Source organism: Globicephala melas, chromosome 12 (assembly GCF_963455315.2).
Source record: "Globicephala melas chromosome 12, mGloMel1.2, whole genome shotgun sequence".
NCBI lineage: Eukaryota > Metazoa > Chordata > Mammalia > Artiodactyla > Delphinidae > Globicephala > Globicephala melas.
Genome location: NC_083325.1, coordinates 64,352,736 through 64,376,002, shown reverse-complemented (window position 1 = coordinate 64,376,002; position 23,267 = coordinate 64,352,736). Strand labels below are relative to the sequence as shown.

Below are 23,267 nucleotides of genomic sequence, written 5' to 3'. Positions count from 1 at the left end.
GTGCCCCTGAGAGAAGGCCAGAGAGACCTCAGCTGATCACATGAAGGTCTTGCCTAAAACAATACCAGAGATTTGAACATCTGGAAGGGACAGAAGGGATAATAAGAATAGGGAAGGAGTTGATAGAAAACTAATAAAGCTTTTCAAAGAGATACACTTACTTAGTCGTATGCAGTATTGAGAGAGAAGACCGGAATCCCATGCCATGGTGGACAAATTAGAATTTCTAAGAAGGATCTATTTTTAGGCTTCAGAAGATTGTGAGATTACCTGAATTATCATGAAAAAAATTTGTGTATGTGGCTATGTACCTATTCTGGGTAGAGGGTTCAAAACTCTCAGATCCCCAAGGGTGTCCAGAACCCCAAGAAAAAAACCACAGATGAAATAAAGAATATCTTTGGAGTAGAGTATTAGGACTAGTTTTCCAATAAAAAGGCAAGTGGACCTTCCCTTATAATCACCATGGGTTAAAGTTTACCTGTATAGCTGTGTTATATTACAAATGCATTTATCATTGCTCTTGTTTTTTGAAAGTTCTCAAGCTTTACAAACTGTGCACAAATAATTTATGTGCACTCCCCCCACCCCCAGCCCAGTCCCCACCCCATTCCTCTGCTGCTCTTCAGGGCTGACTCTTCGGGAGAAGCATCTTGCTGTCTCCACTTCCAGCAAGTGGAGACAGTCTCCACTTCCCCTCTTCCTGTCCTCTTTGGAACCCACGCCTTCTAGGCTCATCTCCGCCAGCCTACTGAGCGTGCTGTTGTCAGGGTCTATATTGCCACATCCAGGGGACAGCTGTCAGCCCTCAGGTTTCTCAGCCTATCTGTTACACTTAACGCAGTTGATCTCTCTTCCTTCTTCAAATGCTTTCTTCGGCAGGCTTCCAGAATTTCACAACTCTTAAGCCACCAGATGCAGCTTCCTCATCTCCTTTGCAGAATCATTCTCGCCTTTCCTTCCCTATGAGAGCAATTCCAGGCTCAGTCCTCACGCTATTTTTCTTCCCCACTTATACTGCTACCCAGGGGATCTCACCATTTCCTTGGTTTTTCCCGCTCATCTTCCTGAGGATATGTATTATGAAATCAAGTTTTCCTCCACATGTCTCTTTAATTCTTTTTCACATAGGCTGTTCAATTTGTTTCTTTCATTATGGTTGCACTTTTCAGATGTCTTAATTTTGTCCCTCTTGGCTCCTACTCCCTGGGGATATTGGCTTCTTGACTGGTAATGTGTACTTGGTGAGAGGGTCTAAAGCAAGCCCAGGACCAACTGTGCCCCTCCTGGTGAGTTTGGGCCACAAGGGGAGCTCACCTTTTGGAAACACCTTGCCACTGCCTCCTCCCACCACCACCACCACCACCGCCAAGTGGCCTGGCTCCTCAGGAAACCTTTCTTATCTCTGCCAGGCACTGCTTTCTTCCAGTCCCATCTTCCTGAGTAGTCATCCAGCAGGTGGGGGGCTGGCCAGGCCCTCTGCCCCCAGGTGGTACCTGCCTGGTCCCTGGCTTGCACTGGGCTGGCACTGCTGTGTTTCAGTCTCTCCACGTTAATGGCAAGTGGTGTATAGAGTAGTGTGTGGAAGAAAAAAAAAGCACAACTAAACAGCTTTTCTCAGCCCATCTGTGAACCTTGGTCCCTTATACGTCTCCATCGTGGGCTGCTCTTCTCCACCAAACCAGGACCCAGCCAGTCTCTGTCTCTCCAGGGTTTCCCATGTGTTTGCTGTTACTTTCTCAGATTCATCAACTTTCTCTTTTTTTTAAGCAGTGTACAGAATTGGGGTTCAGAAAAAGAGGCTAGCAACGTGTTAGTGCATCAGCTTGTAGGCTATGTAATCTCCATATGAAGATGAACAATAAAACCGTTTTCACATTGGAAAATAATGGGTTCCGTACAAATTAAGAAAAAATTTAAATATCTTAAAAAGGAAATATACTTACTGAACAAACATTTGGAAAGAGATTTAAATTCACTAATAATAAAAGAGAAATTCAGAATAATAGCTGCGTATATTTTTAGTGAAACAAAATATCAAAGATTAAAACGCCTACACACACACACACACACACACACACACACACACACACAGTGCTGGTAATATGCAGTGAAATGACACATGTTCATATACTACAGATGGACATCTAATTTGATTTAGCCCTTTTTGAAAGTATCCAGGTTATCTCTAGAGTCTTAAAATGTTTATTCCCTTGATTCCATAGTTCTGTTCCTGGAATTCTAACCTAAAGAAGCTTCAGTATGAAAAAAATCTTTAGGCACAAAAATATGCAGTGAAGTGTTCTTTATAATGATAAGGACAATGGCAGTACATGGAAACAGCCTAACTATCTAACTGCAGGGGAATTGTTAAATAGACTGTGCTCTGTCAACCCAGTGGGAGGCTTTGAATCTATTAAAGTGATCTATCTAAAGAATATATGAAAACATCAAAAAATTCTATGACATAATGTTAAGTGAAAAAGGAAGATAAAACAGTTTACATAGTATTATATTTAAAAATTTACATACATTAAAAAATTAATGACAGTAGTGCTTGTGTTTGTGAATTTTATTTTCTCTTTTTATTTTTTATTAGCTCCAATGTCTTGGGGAAATTTTTAAGTTAAAAAAGAAAAAACTACAAAAACCTGTCTGGTTTGGGTTGATTCAAGATTTGGCAAAAAAATGATAATGAACTGATCAAAGTTATTGGCATACATATTTCATAAAAGAGCAAATCTTTCCAATAAAAAGAACTTATTATTAGAAAGGAAGGAACAACAGAGGAGTAAGGAGCTGTGCTTTATCATTTAATACAGCAAATGCTTGAGAGCAAGAGCCAGGATGCGAGCTGCAGGTTCAAATCCACCTCTGCCTTCCCTAGGTGTGTGACCTTGGACAAGTTATTTACCTTCTCTGTGCTCCAGTTTCTTCATCTGCAGAATGCAAATAACAAGAGCACCTTCCCCCTAGGGTTGTTAGGAAGATTGTGTTCATAGAGCCCCCGGCTCATAGGAAGGTGTATATGTATGAATATTACCTGCTATCATCATCGTCTTCTCTTCATCCTCATCAAAACTCAGGAGGCCAGTATCACTTGTGTTCAAGACCCAGCTCCACCATTCACTTGCATTGTGCCCTTGAGAAGTTCATTTTGCCTCTCATGCTTCAATTTCTTTGTAAGGTGGAGATAATAAAGTCCCTGCTTCCTAGGGTTACAGTGAGAACTAAATGAAATCATGTTGGTCGCATACTTAGAATGGGGCTTAGCACATGGTGAGTGCTCAGAGCAGGGGTGGTGGGAGGTATTGAGGGCTGATAGCATGGTGGTAGCGTTTGTTCTTCTTTAGCTCCATTTTAATCCAATTAAGTATAGGGGCACATAATGAGTGGGCGACGATGAGGGCTTTGCTGTCCCCTTTTGACAGAGTAAGGAAGTTGAGGGTCAGTGATGATTGTGATAGTTTATAGGTTTATATTGCTTTACAGTTTTTGAAGCTCTTTACCTGTATATTGACTCCTTGATACAACAGTTCTGTGATGTTGCAGACAGAAGACCTGTCCTCGTTACCACTGTTTAGCAACTTCCTAGCCATTCCTCCATATTCATGGTGGACTTCAGCAACCGACTATGTATATCTTCCTCCCCATTCTAGATCTACTGTTCTTGAACACTTGGTTTTAGGTAGATGGCACGTCCAATACTTTGGACTTAAACTTCTTTGCTCTCATCTTATTTCATAGGAGCAACCCATCCAAGTGGCCATATCTTGGATCCTGTTTCCCCAAGAATCGTTTACCTCTAAATTCTTAAACTTTAGTACTCTACCCTTCAGCCTCTTATTACATACTTAATAATTTATAGTTTTAACTAGTTACTGATGGGTTCAGTAATCATATTTTTACCCAGTTTACAGTAGATAAAAACATTTACCTGTTAAAAAAGTCTTTGCCCCTCCCCCCTCCGCCCACACACACCAAAGACATAATTTTAAAGTTTATAAATGAATATTCATGTGTGCTGTCGTTTTTTGTTTCCTCTTTGCCAATCTTTGTATTTATTCTTTTTCTCTATTTTTAAATTTTTGTGTTATTAAAGTAACACATAACATATAGTTTTTACAAGTTAAGTCGTAGTATAAGGCTTATAACAAAATACAGCAATTTCCTGCTCCACCGCTCCCCCCTCCTATTTTTTATTAACCAAATTTTAGGTATTATCAGTTGACTTCCTATTATAGTAAATAAGGACTTAATTCTTTTATATTAGCATTTCCACTGCTTCCCTTTCTTATTTTCCCAATGTATTTATATTAAAAATTTTGGTTACATGAATATTTTCTATTAATATTATATGCCTATGCAAATTATATTCAAAATAGGTATTACAGGATACTATGATTGGGGGTATTTTTTGCTTTTTGTTTTTTATGATGTTAATACTTGTCTTGGTTTTCATGTGATTCTCTTTGTGAGCCTCTTGTCTAAAATCATGATCTCTCATGCCCTCCTTTTTCTGGCTTTAGCTCTGCATACAGTCGCTAACCCGTGTACCTGCCAAATCCAGCAGAATCTTCCAGTCCTGATCTTCTGTAGATGTACTCTCCTTGTTACTTTCTCCTTCCCTGGTTTCCATGACATCGCTTTCTGCCACCTTTCCTTTGTGCATAGACCTCTGTTCATCTACCCTCCTTTTAAATGTTGTGTTCCCTAAGACTATCCTTGGTCTGATGCTTACCCAACACAGTCTCTCTAGGCAATGTCTGCCGTGGCCATGAATGACTTCTATTATGTATTCTTCCATATAGAACTCTCTTCTAAGGCCCAGATCCAGCTATTTAATCATTGTACATCAAATAGAGAGTATAAAAACAAATTTGTTATTGCCTCCCCTTATATTCAGGGTCTCTCTACTTATGGTATCTGCATATGAATTGGGTAGAGGTGTTTGGTATCTGCCCCCTAACCCCAACACAGAGGCACTCTATCTACCTCCTTACCCTTTTGCAGTTCCCTCTATGCACCCACAAATACACACACACAACCCGCTTCACCAACTTTCCCCCTCTCAAACAGCAGTACTGCAGCTCTCCATTTTTATTAGCAAGAAGGCCAAAATATTTTTCTTCCCCTTTGGCTACTCATCGTGGCTAAAATGAGGGGATAGGGTGTTGGGCCAACTGTGATATCCCAGAAAAAAACAAAGAATTTTACTAATTTAGTATGCTTCATTTGTCCATGTTAGTAACTATTTCAATAGACCATCTCTTTCGAAGTATGTTAATCCTTGAAACGTTTACAGAATGATTACTCGAAACAGGTAGTGCACATTCATACCATTTCTCCTGCATTGTGACTTTCATATTTAAAACCATGAGTGGAATTGTAATATCTATTTCATTACTTTCAGATTTAAAACTACATGTTGGATTGTAATGTGAATTTATAGGCAGAGATAATTTACCTTGTCCATCAAAAAAGAAAAAAGCACAAGTGAGTGTTCTCCTGTCCACTTTTCTCCCTGTATATAATTAGGACCATAAGTCTGAGCTCACATTCGTTACAGTGTTCATGGGCCAGAGGAGCCCTGATTCCTTGGATGCGTCTCATGCCTAGATCAGAATGCTCTACGGGGAGACGGAGCAAGGTGTCACACTGGTTGCATTTCTCTTAGCAAAGCTTTCTGAAAGAGGTGTGTTCATTCAGTCTTTCTTTAAGGCATAAGTACTCCTTGCATCAGAGCTGTGTGCCAGGCTTGATGTTAGATACTGGGGACACAAGGTGATGAAATGTGATCCTCTCCCTGAAGTGCAGAGGAAGAATAAAGATGTGGCACCCTGTCTCTTGGAACCTTGCCACTCAGTGTGATCTGTGGACCATCAACACCAGCATCACCTGGGAGCTCGTTAGAAATGCAGAATCTCAGTTAAGACGGAGCGACATCTCCATCCAGGATTCCTCATTTACAGCAAGCTCCTGGGTGATGCCAATGCTGTCCGTCCAAGGGCTGCACTGAGTAGCAGCAAGGTGTGAGGGCAGTCTCCTCGAGCTGGTTCTTTAGGTGGATCCATGTGTCTTTGCTGGTCTTCTGTCACAAGAGTGGATGACGGAGGATGCACTTTCTATGCTTCCAGGCAGCCTTGAGATACACAGCCTAATATAGATGTGACAGATGTAGCTTGTCATAACAGTGTAACCCACAGTGGGGCTCACCTTAATTCATCTATCAGCATTCAAGGCATCTGATTAATGAAAATGAGATGGCCACGAAATTGCAAATGGTGAGCGGACCTGGGGTAGTTGGAAGGTCAAGAGCTACTTTGTGGGTACCCTGCATACCTAAGGCAAATGCACTAGCAGTTTATTATGCAACAATTAGGAAGGGCCAGGACCTCTTTTAGCAGAATTAGAGTGTTATCACTGCAGTCCAGGTGGGAATAGTGAGGTCCAACCTAAAGGAGGAGAAGCTGGATTTAGGACTCATTAGGAATGTTGAATCAAATTGGTTACATGTGGCCCAGCCAGGAGAGAAGAGACTCTAGGTTGGTGCTCAGGTCACTGGCTCTGAGACTGCAGGAGGAAGAGGGATCTGGGATCTAGGTTTCCCTCTGGGATCGATGGAGCATGAGATGTTGATGGGACATGGCTGGTAGATATGGAGGTGCACAATCCTGGGGCTCCAGAGAGGAGTCGGGCTGGAGCTGCGCTGACAGTATCGGGTAGACTTGGTCATAGTGTATTTGCAGCTACAGGTGTGGAGCAGATCATTCAGAGAGAGCCCTCAGAGTGTGAAGAAAGGTGCACAGAGCCTAGGGCCCTGTGGAAGCAGAGCCCTCCAAGGAGCCTGAAAAGGGACACTGGGAGAGGTAGTCGGCCTGCGATTCCAGACCGTGGTTCGGGATGGCTCGTCTTGTATTTTATTTTTCAAAAGTGACGGGTGATATTCTTACAGGCCTGACAAGGTTTTTCACTGTCATCTTCGTTGATGGTGAGGGTAGCTCTTTGTTTTTAGTTATTGTTTGGTTGTTTCTAGCTTCCCAGTTTCTCCTGTGCATCTTTTAAGGTCCTTACAATTCTGGTCAGGGCAGTGATGGATGGGATGGCTGATCGTAGTGGAGATGTTGCATCTGGCCTCAGAGGAAAGCTGCAGGAGCTGTTTGGCAGAGTAACTTCAAGAGTGACGAACGACGGAGAAATCTGGAGGCTATATGCCCAAGTGTGTGGAAATGGGCAGAGTGACAAGCCTGATGAAAATGAAAAGGTGAGTCCTGCCTCAGTCCTCCGGGGCTTTTGCCTTCTGTTTGAACATAGGTGTAGTGGATCTGCTTTTTTGATGGTTGGAGGAAGACTGTGATAATTTGAAAGGTAAGATGAATACGCTCAAGTTTTCAGGTGTGATTCAGAGTTCTTAACATAAGCACCCTGAATTGTGGACACGTTAAGATTTGTAAGTATTCATCTTTTTTCTTTCCATGAATTTTTCTTAAATAATTGTTCTCTGTTTCCTGCAAAAGGGTCTGTCTTAACCTGCTCTCCCTCCAGAGCTGCAGCGAACAGCTGGTTCTTGTTATTTACTCCACACCCCTTTCTGCAGGCTCCTTGCTGAAGACTAAGGTAGACGGTACAAGGACAAAGGAGTGTTTAAATCCGAGATGGAGACTATGAAAAGGAGAAAGAAAAAGGGGCTAGATAAGAATATCAGAGAGGAGCTTTTAAAGTCTAAACATAAAATATTTTACAAAGGTTACCCTGCCCCTTTCTCACAAGTGCAGTAGAACACCAGATAGATTCAAGTTATGCCTTAGCTTCTTATCTTAGAATGTAGATGCACCTCCAGAGTTTCCAAGGTTGGAATACTAAATATTTTGTGCTCTTTTCAAAACATCCACAACAAATCAAGTGTACTTCTTGTGTAAGTTTGGAATTCGCCACAGTACAGCTAATCTGTGGGATTCTTAGCCATTCTCTCCTCCCTCAGTCCACCCAGCTGGCTTCCACCAAAGCCCTGTCAGCCCAGAGAACACATACTCACACGCAGGCATGCACACACTCCTGCTTTCCGTCCTTCCATTTTGCCTTGAATTATGTCCCCTGTTTATGTGCAGAATTAAGGGTACTCTGAATTCTCTGATCTGTGACTTCTCCCTCAAGAATCCACAAGGGTGGGGTTGTGAAAGAGAGTGTTTTAAACATCTGTGAGTTTACACACCTACCAGTAATTCAGTAGTTTTCACCAAGTTCACGGCTCATTCTCTAAACTGGTCTCTCAAGCTGATGGCTACAAATGCTAGGGAAATGTGTATACTTCTTATAGATTTCCAAACCAAGCGTTTTTACTTTTCTGTTTGGAGGGAAGTGTCTCTATCCAGACACATCCAGTTGATTTCTTTTAATTGCTCATTGCTGTTGGATGTGCATCTATGCCCCTTCTTTGATGAGAATCATAGAAACTGTGCTACATAACAAGAGAGACTGGTTTTTCGGTTGGAATTAGTTCCATATGACTTCCAGGAAGCTGAGTTTGAAATGTGAATTCTACTTGTTAATCTGAAAGTTGTTCTTTTTCTTTCCTCAGGCGTTCCAGTATCTCTCTAAGGCATACAAGTGTGACACACAGTCCAGTTGTTGGGAGAAAGATATTACATCATTTAAGGAAGTGGTTCAGAGAGCCTTAGGACTCGCACATGGTATTTGATGTGATGTTTGATATCCATGGCATATTTTAATGTATTTTTACTGATAAGAAGTATTAGTCAAAAGCAAAGTTCCATTACAAATAATTTCAGGTTATTTCATTATATTAAAATTGTTGTAGTTAATTCAGCAAATATTTACAGACCAACTATTATGTAGTAGGCACCCTGGAGCAATAAGAAGAAATAGGCTAGAGGCTTAAATAGTGTTTGAATAAGTGACAGATGATAGAAACTTTAGAGATAGGAAATACTTTTACAACTGTATTTAATCTTCACTTCACACAGAAGTAACCTTCTCCTGCATTGATGATGTAGTAGTGAGAAAATATTAACTTTTCCTGACTCATGTTCTTCTTTTATAAATGAAAATATTCATAAAAATACATAGATTTCTGGAGTGCATAGCAATATACATAAGAGCTATGGCATATACAAAGGAAATTACAAATATAATCTAATCCATAACTTTGGGAAATTTAGTGGGTGATATTTGAGGGGAGGGAAAACCTTACATATAAAATTGTAGGCCAGTTGGGGTAAGATACTCCAGATAAAGGCCGCCTTTAATTATTTGCATTAATGAAAAATATACTAGTTAAAGGTAATAATGCACTTTTATATTTATGTTTGAATATAGGCATGTGATGCCCTGGGAATGCAATTCAAATAAAATAATGAAGCCACACTGTCAAGAACTGAATCACAAGGACTGTGAACCTATCCTAAAGTCCTCCTCTAACTTCTGCAACTAATAGTTGCAGCAAATAGGTAGCCAACAAGGGACAATAAAAAGGGCAGAACTTTGGACTCAGGGAGGCCCAAGTTCCAGGACCAGCTCTACCACATACTAACTAGGTGACTTGGGGTCACCATTACTTAGCTTCTCTGACTCTTAGTGCCCTCATGGGGAAGCTGGGGATAACCTACCTATGGTTGTTATGAAAAATAAGTAAAAACATATTTAAACACTTACCAGTATCTTACACATGGTTTAAATGTTAATCCCTTGCCTCCTTACCCCCACCCTGTTCCTTCTATGGTAGAGGATCTGGGCTGTATGATAAGGGACTCAAAACTAAAAAGAAAAAAACGAACAAGAATAAAGTTTAACTTTGCCTTGAAAGAAGTCATAGAACATTCAAACAATTTAGAAATGGGCTTAGTAGTTAATAATTACTTATCTTTGACAAAAGGATATAACTATCCAAAAGGTTGAGATAATTGCCGATAGACCAGTGGAAGGATGGTCTAGGGTGGCTAGAATTTATGTAGCTTGTGCTGGCCTCCTGGTGGGTGGGCTTAGATGGAGCTCATTCTTTATCCCTTTGGCCTTTGTGGATATGGTACTGTATTTCAGTAAACCCATGCTAAGCAGTTATAACAGGGTGCAATTTTCTCTGAATTTATCTGAGCTACTTCAGCTTGCCAACCCTAAACATTTCGGTGAACAGCAGGCTCTATAACAGTCAAAGCCAAGATATTTTCTGTAATCACTAAGTGATAGTGTTAAACCTGTCAAATATAAATATGCAGGTTAAAGAAGTACTCTAGGAAAAATCTTCATTTTGCCTCTTAAAGTTGATTGCGAACTATTTTTGGTACCTTTTTTTGTTTTTTCATCCAGGCAATACTTAGAGAAAAACAAGTGTCTGTTCTTTTTTTAAGTTTCCCTTTGACTTAGTGAATTATGTGTTCGTGCTCCTACAACATTTTAAGCATACTTGAGTGGATGCTCAGCTTTCTTTTCTCGTGATATTTTAGATTTATGGAGATAAATCTTAACCTTTTCTATGTTGCTTTTGTATACCAGTGCTTCATGGAAGAAAGAGCTGAGTTTCTCTGTTATTTCTGTTCTCTTTTTTAACTTTCTCCCCATCACTGTTCTCCACCTCACCCAATTCTGGAAAAGGAAATATAACATTTAGAAAAATCTCCATATGATTTATTCCCTTCTGGGTTGCTATTTTTAAGAGTAGCCATGTGCTTCAGAAAGCTTGGTGTAAGACATTGTGGTCTCCACGTAGTGTTGGAGACCCTTCTGTGATAGTGTTGTCATCGTGTACCCATTGTTCTGTCTGGAAGGTATTCATTTACAGTCTCTGCTGTTCTGTCTTCTGGGAAAGAGTGGACAAAAGTTCGTTCCTTCTTTGCCATCCAGGAACTTCTAAAATAATAATTACACATTTTAACTACAGTCTGCCTGGAGGAAGCACAGCTGTCTTGGATTTCCCGATGATTTGAAACAGCAGGTTGTTTCTCTCTCTCCCTGTCTCTCTGTCTCTCTCTGTCTGTCTTTCCCCACCCCACCCCCACCGTCTCCCCATCTCTAACGCCTTTTGGAAATGGGATTGAGGAAGGGGACTAATGGAGCACTGTTTGTCTTTTTGCTTTTTTGTTTTTATCAAAATGACAATGAAGGATTGAAAACAGAATCACAGCTGTTTTTGATATGTTACTAGGTACTAAATAGCCCAAGTACCTCAGTAATAGCAGTTACAACCTTCCTCTATTATGGGACACAGACATCATAATCCTCACTATCTCCATGTTAACTGTACCCTTTGAAAATGAGTGTAACGTTGTTGATTACCATGCATCCTTTCAAAGTCTGATTATTATTTTAGAATAGGAATGTCAAGCATAGTTCTCACCAGCCATGGAAGGTGTTAATGAATGGCAAAACTATTTTGCCAGGCACAAGCAACCTCCAATTGGTGAGAGTTTGCATACAGAAAGAAATCTGTTTTCCATCCCTGTTCTGTGATACAGGGTACTAAGTAAACTTCAGTTGTTGCACTGTTTAGTGTAGTTTTAAAATAGGATCTGATTATTGATCTGTTTGTAGTGAGCATAATTTAGAGGAACAAGAACAAATCAGTGGAGAAATACGAGGCATTTTAGATATATATATATATATATAAGCAAGACATTAAATATTATTTATTCCAAGTTAGTTTCATTCTTTTAGAATTTCTCATTTTGTGCATGTTTTATTATTTTTTTCTTTCTTAATTCAGCAACATTTTATTTTGCCCCTCTGCTCACTAGGCATTTACTGTCTTTTTTTTTCTTTTTTTATATATACACATTCATATATATATATATATGTGTGTGTGTGTGTGTACTTAAAAAATTTTTTTTAACATCTTTATTGGAGTATAATTGCTTTACAATGGTGTGTTAGTATCTGCTGTATAACAAAGTGAATCAGCTATACATATATCCTCATATCCCCTCCCTCTTGAGCCTCCTTCCCATTCTCACCATCCCACCCCTCTAAATGGTCACAAAGCACCAAGCTGATCTCCCTGTGCCATGCAGCTGCTTCCCACTAGCTATCTATTTTATATTTGGTAGTGTGTATATGTCAATGCTACTCTCTCACCTCTTCCCAGCTTCCCCTCTCCACCCTGTGTCCTCAAATCCATTCTCTACATCTGCATCTTTATTCCTGTCCTGCTCCTAGGTTCATCAGAACCATCTTTTTTTACATTCCATATATATGTGTTAGCCTATGGTATTTGTTTTTCTGTTTCTGACTTCACTCTGTATGACAGACTCTAGATCCATCCACCTTACTACAAATAACTCAATTTCATTTCTTTTTATGGCTGAGTAATATTCCATTGTATATATGTGCCACATCTTCTTTATCCATTCATCTGTTGATGGACACTTAGGTTGCTTCCATGTCCTGGCTATTGTAAATAGAGCTGCAGTGAGCACTGTGATACATGGCTCTTTATGAATTATGGTCTTCTCAGGGTATAGAGGCATTATATTTTTACAAAGCTCTTCACTTGTTCTTTTTTTTTTAATTAATTTATTTGGCTGTGTTGTGTCTTCGTTGCTGCACAGGGCCTTTCTCTAGTTGTGTTGAGCAGGAGCTACTCTTTGTTGTGGTGCGCAGACTTCTCATTGCAGTGGCTTCTCTTGCTGCAGAGCATGGGCTCTAGGCATGGAGGCTTTAGTAGTTGTGGCACGTGGGCTCTAGAACGCAGGCTCAGTAGTTGTGGCGCACAGGCTTAGTTGCTCTGTGGCATGTGGTATCCTCCCGGACCAGGGCTCGAACCTGTGTCCCTTCATTGGCAGGTGGATTCTTAACCACTGTGCTTAACCACTTGTTCTTAAAAAGCATTAATAGGCAGGCCCTGTGCTAGGAAGGGTTACACGCTCTTGATAATTTCAAGTTTTAGGAAAATGGGCTCTCCAGAATGCTGGAGGTAGAGGTGTCGGGAATGAGTGACTGTCCTCTCCCCTACTTCTTGCTAATGGATACCAAGCATGGCTTAGTGACCCCAGAGCCTGGTCGTGGTCACGTTCCCTAAATGCAGGCGCCTAGGTTGTTGGCGTCACTTCTTCCAGAATGGTGATGTAAACTCTGAATACGAAAATGCAGCAAGAATTGAGCTGTAGATATCTGGCATGTCACTTCTTTGGGCTGGTGTCATCTGCAATTGTGATTCCCCATTAGGGACTCAGTACCGTGAGAAGCCACATTAAGATGAGCTGTATATGTTTTTGTTCTCTGTGGGTACCTTGTGTTCAATTAGACCTTGTCTCTGCCTAATTTCATTACTCTGTGCTTGTGTGTGTGCACGTGCATGTGTGTTTTCACGGTCCATTCCCAACAGTCTGTAACTCACCAAATATCCCTCATTTTCCTCAAAATTTTCCTTTTAGCAATAAGCTATCCTTCTTAAGGGACAAAAGGAAAATTTATGCATATAACTTATTTTCCTTTCACCAAAATAAAACTTGTCACATAGAAATATTTCTGAAGTCTGTTACTATAAAATCCTAATTAACTAATTGGTTTTTGTACTTACAAATTATCATTATCAATTTTTAATGGATGTTTTCCCCATATTTATCTTCCAGTGGCTATAAAATGCAGTAGAAGCAAATCCAGTCCCCAAGAGGCTATACAAGTGCTTTCTTCAGTGCGACTCAATTTACGGGGCTTGTTATCTAAAGCAAAGGTGAGAGTGAAATGTGAATTAATTAGAATTATCATAGAAAATAAAAGGTCTTTGGTATCAGCCAGGTGCTCTTAAGTCTTCCTTCACATGAAGGATAATTTTAGGCCTATGTTATATTTTAGACATCAGCCCCCAGGTGATTAGTTGTACTGGTGAGGAGATCATTGACCCAGTGGCTAAATCACCCTACACATGGGTAACTTAGGAGTCTTTGAAATTAATATTTATAATCCGGCTCTTGATGCTTTCTTTAAGTCAAATTAAAACACTGCTCTACTACTTACTATCACTTTTTCCCGAAGTGTGGCATATATACTACTAGTAGCACTTGGGTAAACATTTTATTTTAATATGTATTTATTTCAGTGCATCTTAGAAAAAGTATAACTAGCATATCAAACCTACAATTTCATGAATAGTATTGCTTATTTTCTATTTACAGTAGTGTTCTAATGTTTCCTTTAAAATACTTTTATTTAAATAAAAAATTGATTTAGAGACGAATATTAAGTAGGTGATATATGGATTTGACACAAATATTAAGGTAGATAGGTTGACTCAAGCCTGACAACTAAAACATACGGTATCAGATTACAAATGCCAACCTATGATCCAGTGCTAGGATGGGGACACCCGAGAATTATGGAGGGAGGTTTTTTGAAGATTGGACTCCACATCTCTACCTGGGACAGATCGGGTCTGGGACAGAGCCTGGGAAGTTTGTGTTAAATTTCCCAGGTAATTCTAACATGCAGCCAGGTTTGGAGTACACCTCAGGAACAAAATTTAAAGGAATATAACTTCTAACACACTTTAGCACTTTTTTTTCTAATCTTTCCTTGCCTTCACTATTTAATCCTGGGTTGCAAACTAATTTTACTTCACTTCTGAGAGCAAGTCCATGGCAAGTGAAGGTCACTTCTGGACACATGTAAAAACCTTTCCAGACTATGCTTTTTATTAATTGATGATCTTTTCAGATCAGAGCATCATTTTTGCCTCTTTAGATTATTAACTCACTTTTCTGTCCTTATTAGTCTGCATGCTGGAACCAGGTTTCTGTAATCTACCTGGGGAAACTGTATTTCCTCCCAACAGGAAACTTCAAACAACTTCCGATTATGAGTCTCTCAGAAAACTGCAAGAGCTCTCTCAAAGAAAGTCAAGGTAGCAGACTTTTTCTGTGACTTTCCTTCCCAAATTGGGAGCTAATTTTCCTAGTTTTGGTGAGATCACTAACCTACCCATGATTGTTTATTTCTTCAGGATGTACTCTACAGATTTCCCTATTCTGTGCAAAACTTTTTCTTATAATGTATTAACTTTACATAAACCTATACTTATATGACTTAAATAGTCTTGTCTGTACTACCCATCCGTTCATATTGTGGAACTCCAAACATTGAAAATGAGACCTTAGAACATCATCTGTATTTAGATTTTGTTCTCATTAGATCACAACTGGATTATCCGAAAATGGGAAAAATTGCTTCCCAACATCTCCTTTGAAAGCACCTTTTTGCATATAATATTTGGGAGTCTCTGATTTTGTAGTAAATCATATGCCTTTTCTACTTTTTCAACAAATTGGGTTTGCTAAGCAGAATTGCCTTCCAAAAGAACACTTTTGCAGAACACTTTAAAAAGTGAAAATGGGGGGCTTCCCTGGTGGCGCAGTGGTTGAGAGTCCGCCTGCCGATGCAGGGGACACGGGTTCGTGCCCCGGTCCGGGAAGATCCCACATGCCGCGGAGTGGCTTGGCCCGTGAGCCATGGCCGCTGAGCCTGCGCGTCCGGAGCCTGTGCTCCGCAACGGGAGAGGCCACAACAGTGAGAGGCCCGCGTATCGCAAAAAAAAAAAAAAAACCAAAAAAAAAAAAAAAAGTGAAAATGGGGCTTCCCTGGTGGCTCAGTGGTTGAGAATCTGCCTGCCAATGCAGGGGACACGGGTTCGAGCCCTGGTCTGGGAGGATCCCACATGCCACGGAGCAGCTAGGCCCGTGAGCCACAGCTACTGAGCCTGCGCGTCTGGAGCTTGTGCTCCGCAACAGGAGAGGCCGCGACAGTGAGAGGCCTGCGCACCGTGATGAAGAGTGGCCCCCGCTCGCCACAACTGGAGAAAGCCCTCGCACGGAAACGAAGACCCAACACAGCCAAAAATAATAAATAAATAAATTTTTTTTAAAAAAGTGAAAATGAATGACGATAACTGTGTTAAATAGCAGGCTTGGTTTGCATGAATCTCTGGTCTTTTCTTGCCAGGCCTGGGACTTCATGGAATTAAACTCCTAGGTAGAACCTAGAGATTCACCTAAAGTCATGAAGTCCATGCTTGGCCAGGACACAGTAACTCTTCGGCCCTCAGCACCCTGTCCTTGTACAGATTTGCTGCAGGGGGTCGTGAGGGCGGTTGGTGAAAACGCTGGAGAGCCTGGAGACAGAACAGATTTACCACTTACACTCCATGGGATCCTCAGCAAATTATTCATTCTTTCTAAGCCTAAGTTGCTTTCTGCTTTCTCCTTACTTTATAGGGAAGTGATGCACACTATTTTTTAATTAATTAATTTACTTTTGGCTGCATTGGGTCTTTGTTGCTGTGTGTGGGCTTTCTCTAGTTGCGGCGAGCGGGGGCTAGTCTTCGTTGCGGTGCACGGGCTTCTTATTGTGGAGCACGGGCTCTAGCCACGCGGGCTTCAGTAGTTGTGGCTTGTGGGCCCTAGAGCACAGGCTCAGTAGTTGTGGCTCATGGGCTTAATTGCTCAGCGGCATGTGGGATCTTCCCAGACCAGGGATCGAACCTGTGTCCCCTGCATTGTCAGGTGGATTCTTAACCACTGCGCCACCAGGGAAGTCCCAGTGGTGCAGATTTATGATGATTTGCAAGTACTGTAATTCTTAGTAAAAACAAATATGCTATGTGAGTCCAAGTTACTTTCCTCAAAGATGTTTTCTCTACTGATCACATCGCAGCGGTTGGTATGTCAATCTGTTGTGAAATGCTGTACAAGGCGTGACTACACAGTAATGTGGCAAAGCTTTGCAAAGCATTTTTGAAGTTCTGCATTCAAGTGAATGTTCTTTGCTCCATAAATCACTATGAGAGACTCTAAGCTTATTGTAGTGATGATGCCGTCACTCAGAACATCTTCAGAATTCCCTTTTTAAAATAGCTGTCAGAACAATTGCTATCATCTATGGTGGTAGTAAATAGTTATATTGTAATGGTAAATTTGATTTTTGTAAACAAATCATCTAGTCAGTTGTGATGAAAAAGATTTATGGTAAACTGAGTAAATTACATTTCTGATTAAAACACACGTACGCACGCGCACACACACACACACACACACACACACAGAGTCATAAAATCCTGAAGCTGATTTCTTGGGTGCCTATACCGGCTCAGCAGGCAGCTCCTAGAGAGGCATTCCAGAATGTTTCAGCCATGGTGGCATTATTGGAGTATGTTGCAATATGCCTCCCAAGGCAATTCCTTTTACCGAAGGGGGGCACTTTTATTTTGCTGGGCTTTTTTGCTGTCACCAAATTTTGATGATCTTTGTGGCCTCTGAGTCCTAAGACATATTAATTTTCAAATAATTAGCATAAAAGTATGATTTATATGAACTTGAATATAAAATACATTTGTTTTGCTTGTATACACAAAGAATAGATTTCTTTTGTTTGGATGAATGATGTCTCTTTATCCAAAAACCATCTTATGACATTGAAATGAATAACATAATCAATATTCAAGGCAACCATTTTGAAGAGCAGAGCTGATTTGAATTTACAAGTTCAGGCATATTGTTTGATTCATCCTTTAATTGTTGCAGCTTGTATATTTCAGGATGGCGAATAGAACAAATACTACTGTTGCTACTATAATGTATTATTAAGCAAAGGGAATTTTAATTCTGTACTCTATCTATATTATTTTAAAGAGATTTTCATCGTTTTGATAGTTCTGCCTTGTTCTTTGTGTTGCAGCAACTTTTTACAGATGTGGTAAGTGGAGAAATTTCCAGGGAGTTAGCTGATGAAACAGCAGCAATGGACACCTTAGTAACAGAGCTTCAAGACCTAAGCAACCAATTTCGAAATCAGTATTGACCATCCTCAGAACAGCTTCTGGAAAAGGTGCTTCACCTTCTGGAATTTCTCTTATACCTGTGTATCTAAACTACAAGATACTAATTTTTTTAATAAATTTCTCTTGTATGGGTAACATTCTTTTGTGATCTTTCCAAATGTTTGAACTTTCTGAAATACATTAAATAAAATGTTCCTTCCTTCTTTCTTTAGGCTTAATTACAGTTGAATTCACTATTTTTATTATCCTTCAGGTATTTCAGCACAAAGAGCAAAAAAAATGTAGTTTTCTTTTTAGCGTAGGGTTTATTCTGTCACAGCCTAAAATGAATTAGATCATTCTTTGGAAAAAGTCTAAACAGGAAAAAAAGAAATCACACGCTACAAGTTTGTGGAATCATTAGATTGGCTGATGTGTTATCCAAAAGTGATAAAAGAGTACTTTTGGTGATGGAAACCTTTACGCTTCTTGACATTTTGTATTTGGGTCCAAAAGATATGGGCTTGGCTAAGTTAGAAATGTGGGTATGGTTTAACTTCTAAATCAGGGAAAATGCAAGAAAAAAATGACATAACTCAAATTTTGACTCAGCCATTAGCCACTGGTAACCAGGCTGACCCTCATTGTGTATACTGCCAGCCCTAAAGATGGTTATTTAATAAGGTTATTATGAGTGAAGACAGCTATAAATGGTGCCATATTACAAAAATGCCAAAGTAAAATGTTTTCTTAGTAATGTCTATGGAAACAAATATTGAAGGCAGCAGCTGAGCTTAATAATCTCACTACAAAAGTCATAGTAAGGAATTTGAAGTCCTGGCTTGGGTTGCTGAATATTGGGTCGCATGCATAAGTCATTTGACCCTTGCTGTTTTCCATGTTCTTATTTATAAAATGTGAATAATTTCTATCCCTTGCTGCTTTGTGAGTTTCTACTGCCTTTGGAGATTTAAAAATATGTAATCCACAAATGTAAGTATTCTGACCATTAAAAAAAAAGTTTTTAAAAACTTTCGTCAGTGAATTTTGGTTATGAATGCTTAGCAGTGCTTCTTTTACTTAACCACCTGCTTGTCTTTTCTAGTATCATACTAGCCTAAAAAAAAAGCTGATGTATGTCTCAAAGCAGTTTCTCTTACAGGAGATGCAGTAACTATGAGAAAGACCAGTAAAATGATGTAGTAGCATGAATTAACATTAAATGTCCACTTGAATCTTTTATGGAAGCCATTGGGGAATAGGTGGGTGGGTGGATGGTTGGATGGAGGGAACGAGGTTTTAAGATTAAAACCTCTTTATCGGTACCTAGCTGTGAACCCCAATAGAAAACAGATAAATACTGAAAAGGGTAAAGATTTCAGGAATCGAGTAGAAGATTGAAGAAGAATTTCCAGGTTTTAGAAGTTTTTAGTTCTCAGTTTGTTTTCCTTTGAGTTCAAAGTAGAAAGGCACTGGTGAGTGTGAACTGCCACAAACCAAGTCCTAAAAGGATTATTACCTTCCAGTCCTATTTTCAAATGCTATAGTGGACCAAAGTCTCCAGGAAGCTGCCCTACACCTATTTTTTCTTGGGATGATCTCACAAAAGAGCTATTAGATATCTTCTTTTAAAGATATAGACCTATTAGTTATGTTTAATAGTCTTACTAGGTGAGTGAATGTTAAGTGAATGTTTAACATAATTGAAGAAAATGTCGGGGGTAGGTACTATGGTAAAGTAGGAAAAACTTGGGTTTTAGCAAAACCTCATCTGTACCACCTCCTAACACTTAATACTTAACGCTCTGGTACTTGATTTTTTCATCTGTAGAGAGTGTTGTGATAATAGTACCTCCTATCAAGTTCTTAATATCTCTTATAGCACTTTCACCCAGGTGCAGAGTCAGTAACAGAGTATCTGTTTAAACAGCTGTATATCATTTCCAATAGGGTCTTTGATGCTTTGTATTGCTATGTTATGATTTATATACTTGCTATTTCCAAATGCCTTATCTTTTATAGATTTCAACTTTGGTTTTTTAGTATTAATACATTGGTTTTCAGAATTACTTTTTTGTCTTATCAACTAGAAAAATATAAAGGTGTTATCCTTTAATCTTTATTTAGTTCCCACAGCATAAATAATAATACTTACCGAGTACTCACCATGTACTAGGTAGGTTTGCGACATCACCAGTAAACTAAAGAAAGAGAAATAGCCGGAATTCGAAGACCGCTGAAACCTGCATTCTTTGTACTTGCTATGTTGGGGCTAGAAAGAACTTCCAATGGTCAGCTGATTTCAGTCTTCTCTTTCCAACAATGGGATACCTGGAAAGATTGCCTTTCATTGTTTATAAAGTTTTTCAAGGAGAGAAATTCTGTGAAATCTCAGTTAACAATTGCCTGTGGTCTGTTAAGATTATTTAGGATTATTTGATCTTTATTTTAATAAATTCTTTGTTGGCCTTTTTCCAAAGAAGCAACATAGTAAATGGGGACCCTAACTGCAAAGGAGTTAAAATAAACCCAAATGGAATAAGAAATCACTTCCCTACACGCAAACCCAAAACTCAGGAAGCTTGGAGAGTTGATACTGAGTCTGGGAAGCAGCGCCATGGGGGGTGTGTTGAGGGGTCGTGAGTAGAGTGGTGAGGTTCAGAACTGCAGAATCCCAGAGTGGACTTTGAGGTTCCCATGTAGGGGTGGACAGCTTGGCCTTACCTCAGATGAAGCCTCAGTACAGTAATGAGGACCCCAAACATTGAAAGCACTGACTTATTTCACTTTGGTGTATTTTTTTTTTAGATTTCTTTTTGTGTTTGTGGACCATTTTTAAAGTCTTTATTGAATTTGTTACAGTATTGCTTCCGTTTTATGTTTTGGTTTTTTGGCCCCGAGGCATGTGGGATCTTAGCTCCCCGACCAGAGATCGAACCTGCACTCCCTGCATTGGAAGGCAGAATCTTAACCACTGGACCATGAGGGAAGTCCCCGACTTATTTAATGTTGTATCAAGGCTGTTCTCTTCATGCTGTACTTGTTTCTGTTGGACATCTATCAGTGTGCTTTCATCAGCAGAAATGTGAAGAAATGGTATCAAGTATGTGTAGTAAATTCACCTACTTTCCAGACTACATTCAAAGATTGTGACATAAGCAGAGGTATGGCCAAGTTTGGGCTATTTGTGACCATTTATCCAAATTATGGTAAGTCTACTAGGTTAAAACCCTAGGTGAGTCTGATGAAAAGTATTCTTTTTTCCTTTTTCTGTTTGTATAACATTCACATTCATCTAAGTTGGTGTTTAGATAAGGTAACTCTATTTGCCAAGAGTGAGGAATAAAACCTGTTAAGTGGGTGCAACACACTTCCTTTCTGCCCGTTCATTCAGCAGGCTCTATAGTGAAATGGCAAAGAGCCTTTATTGAAATGGTGGGCGCCATGCTGTGGTGATACAGATGGATTTTTCACAACGTGCAGAAGTGCTTATAAATAGATAGGTTTCAATCAACAAGCAGCTTATTCAGGCATGTGCTCAAATATAGTAGCTGCATTCATTAGATAGACATTTCCACTAATCCCAAGACTATACTAATAAAAGAGTAATCCTTTATGGGCTAAAGGTAGTGCTGGCTTGCTTTTAACTCTTAGAGAGTCTTTCACAGACCAAGGCCTAATAATAATTGTAGCTGCATTCGGTTTTCACCAAGTGGACTATAAAAGCTGAGCTTATCTTGAAATTTTTTCTTTTCTTATTTTTTAAAATTGCAGTAGCTTAGTGGACAAAGAGGTACTTTTTTACTCAGGATATGCAGCTCACAGCAAAGCCAATTTAGAAACCAATTTTGTGTGCATTTGTGTGTGTGTTCTCATTACTTTATTATAAAGTGCCTTCTCTTTCACCGTGGTTAATAAAGTGGTTAATAAAGAGTTCGCTTGAGCAGATTTTGTCTTTCCCTTTGACTTTAGGATAAATAACAAGTTAATGTCAATTTTGAGGAGATTTGCAAACTCTTAGTAGAGTGGTTGGACTTTCTATGTGGACCTTTTCGGGATTGGATTTGTCCAACAAGGTCTTCACTCCTCCCGCACTGTTCAGAGCTAGCTGTAATTAGTTCGCTTTGCACAACACTAAAATTTTTCTCTTGCCAGTGATGTCAGATCTGCCTTCCTTTTTATTATTCTGACTTTTTATAAACACAGTGACCTGTGAGTCAACCACACCATCTCTTGGCCGTGTGCCAACATTGTGATTTATGAAGAGGGACTCCCGCCAAGTACTGTGAGGCAGAAAGCTGCTATTATGAAAGTGGTCCTCTGAACGGTAAGTATCAGCCATTTCTGAATCTTTTGTGGTGTTGCCAGAAAGGGGTGGGGGGAGGTAAATCATGTTAATGTTGTTAAGGAGCTGACCCATGCATTGCTAACTTTTTCCAGACTGAGGGCTCAAATGAACATGAGCATCTATAGGCATACAGATATTATTACACAAAGCTGCTCACAGACAGAGAAATGCTTCTTGAAGACTCTATTACCATGGGACTTGAGGAAGTCCTTAGCCTCTCTGTAAACTGTCAGTGATCCATATGACAGAGATGTTATCACAAGATCAATTGGGAAGATGCATGTGGAAGTGCTTTGAAAGTAAAATTTAATAGAAATACAAATAAGAGTGTCTTAGAAACCACTTGGTAATAAGCATTGATACAGCCTTTTCTGTTCTCCATTGGGAGCTTAATGACATTTAGTGCTGCTGGACCATGATGCCAAAGTGTCGTGATTCTCAGCATTTTCATTCTGTTGCAAACTTTCCATGTTTCTGGGCTACAGGTGCGGATAGGGGAAGGGAAGAAGGAAAGACTGTGATAGATTTTTATAAAGTCAAGGAGAAACAAAACCAAGTTCCTATCATCAGGATTTCTTGGGTTGGTGCTAGGAAAAGGAAAGAGTAACAGTGATGAGGGAGAGTAGGCAGAACAAATGGTGAAATGGGGAATTGGCTGCCTAGGATAAACTCAGGGTTAGAAGACCTAGATTTAAGTCCCAGCTTCACCACTTCCTAGCTGTGACCACACCTGAGCATCTGAACCTCTTTGGGTCTCAATTCTCTCAACTATAAAATGCAAATAGCCTACAGACCAGACAGAATTGCTATAGGGGTCATATCAGATGATGTGTGCAAAGTGTTTTGTGAGCAACTGAGCACAATTAGTTCTTGTTATGATCAAGAGAAAGGGGCATTGTGGATGGTCTTTTGGGTCCCAGGGACTGGTGGAGTCCCTGGATGGGGGCATCCAGCAACTTGGCTCCAATTTCTGTAATCCCTGTGGGGTCATGACCCTAGAGCTTGAGAAACAATACTGCAGAATTGTTTCCAGTCTTCTGTGTGCCCTTTATCACTCTACTTACTGAAATCAGTTTGGCCTATAAGATGTCTGGTGCCAGGGTTGATAAAAGCTGTCTTGGTATTTTTACAGCCGTCTGGCCAGAAAACCTGTTTATGCCCCAA

At 39.9% G+C, this 23,267-nt stretch overlaps 1 protein-coding gene across 2 annotated transcripts in view; it reads left to right on the top strand.

Annotated features, from left to right (window-relative positions):
- The window catches only part of TTC27 (tetratricopeptide repeat domain 27), a 174,434-nt gene extending 156,523 nt beyond the window's left edge, over window positions 1-17,911 (top strand). The window contains exons 17-21 of one of the 2 annotated variants that reach the window (XM_060309262.1): window positions 7,067-7,264; window positions 8,579-8,690; window positions 13,581-13,681; window positions 14,780-14,848; window positions 17,674-17,798. In XM_060309262.1, the coding sequence (XP_060165245.1) occupies window positions 7,067-7,264; window positions 8,579-8,690; window positions 13,581-13,681; window positions 14,780-14,806 (438 nt within the window). In that variant the 3' untranslated portion in view covers window positions 14,807-14,848; window positions 17,674-17,798. Of the gene's footprint in view, window positions 1-7,066; window positions 7,265-8,578; window positions 8,691-13,580; window positions 13,682-14,779; window positions 14,849-17,673 lie in introns of both variants that reach the window. The other variant, XM_030857980.2, reaches the window with a different exon arrangement.
- Window positions 17,912-23,267: the final 5,356 nt, after the last annotated feature.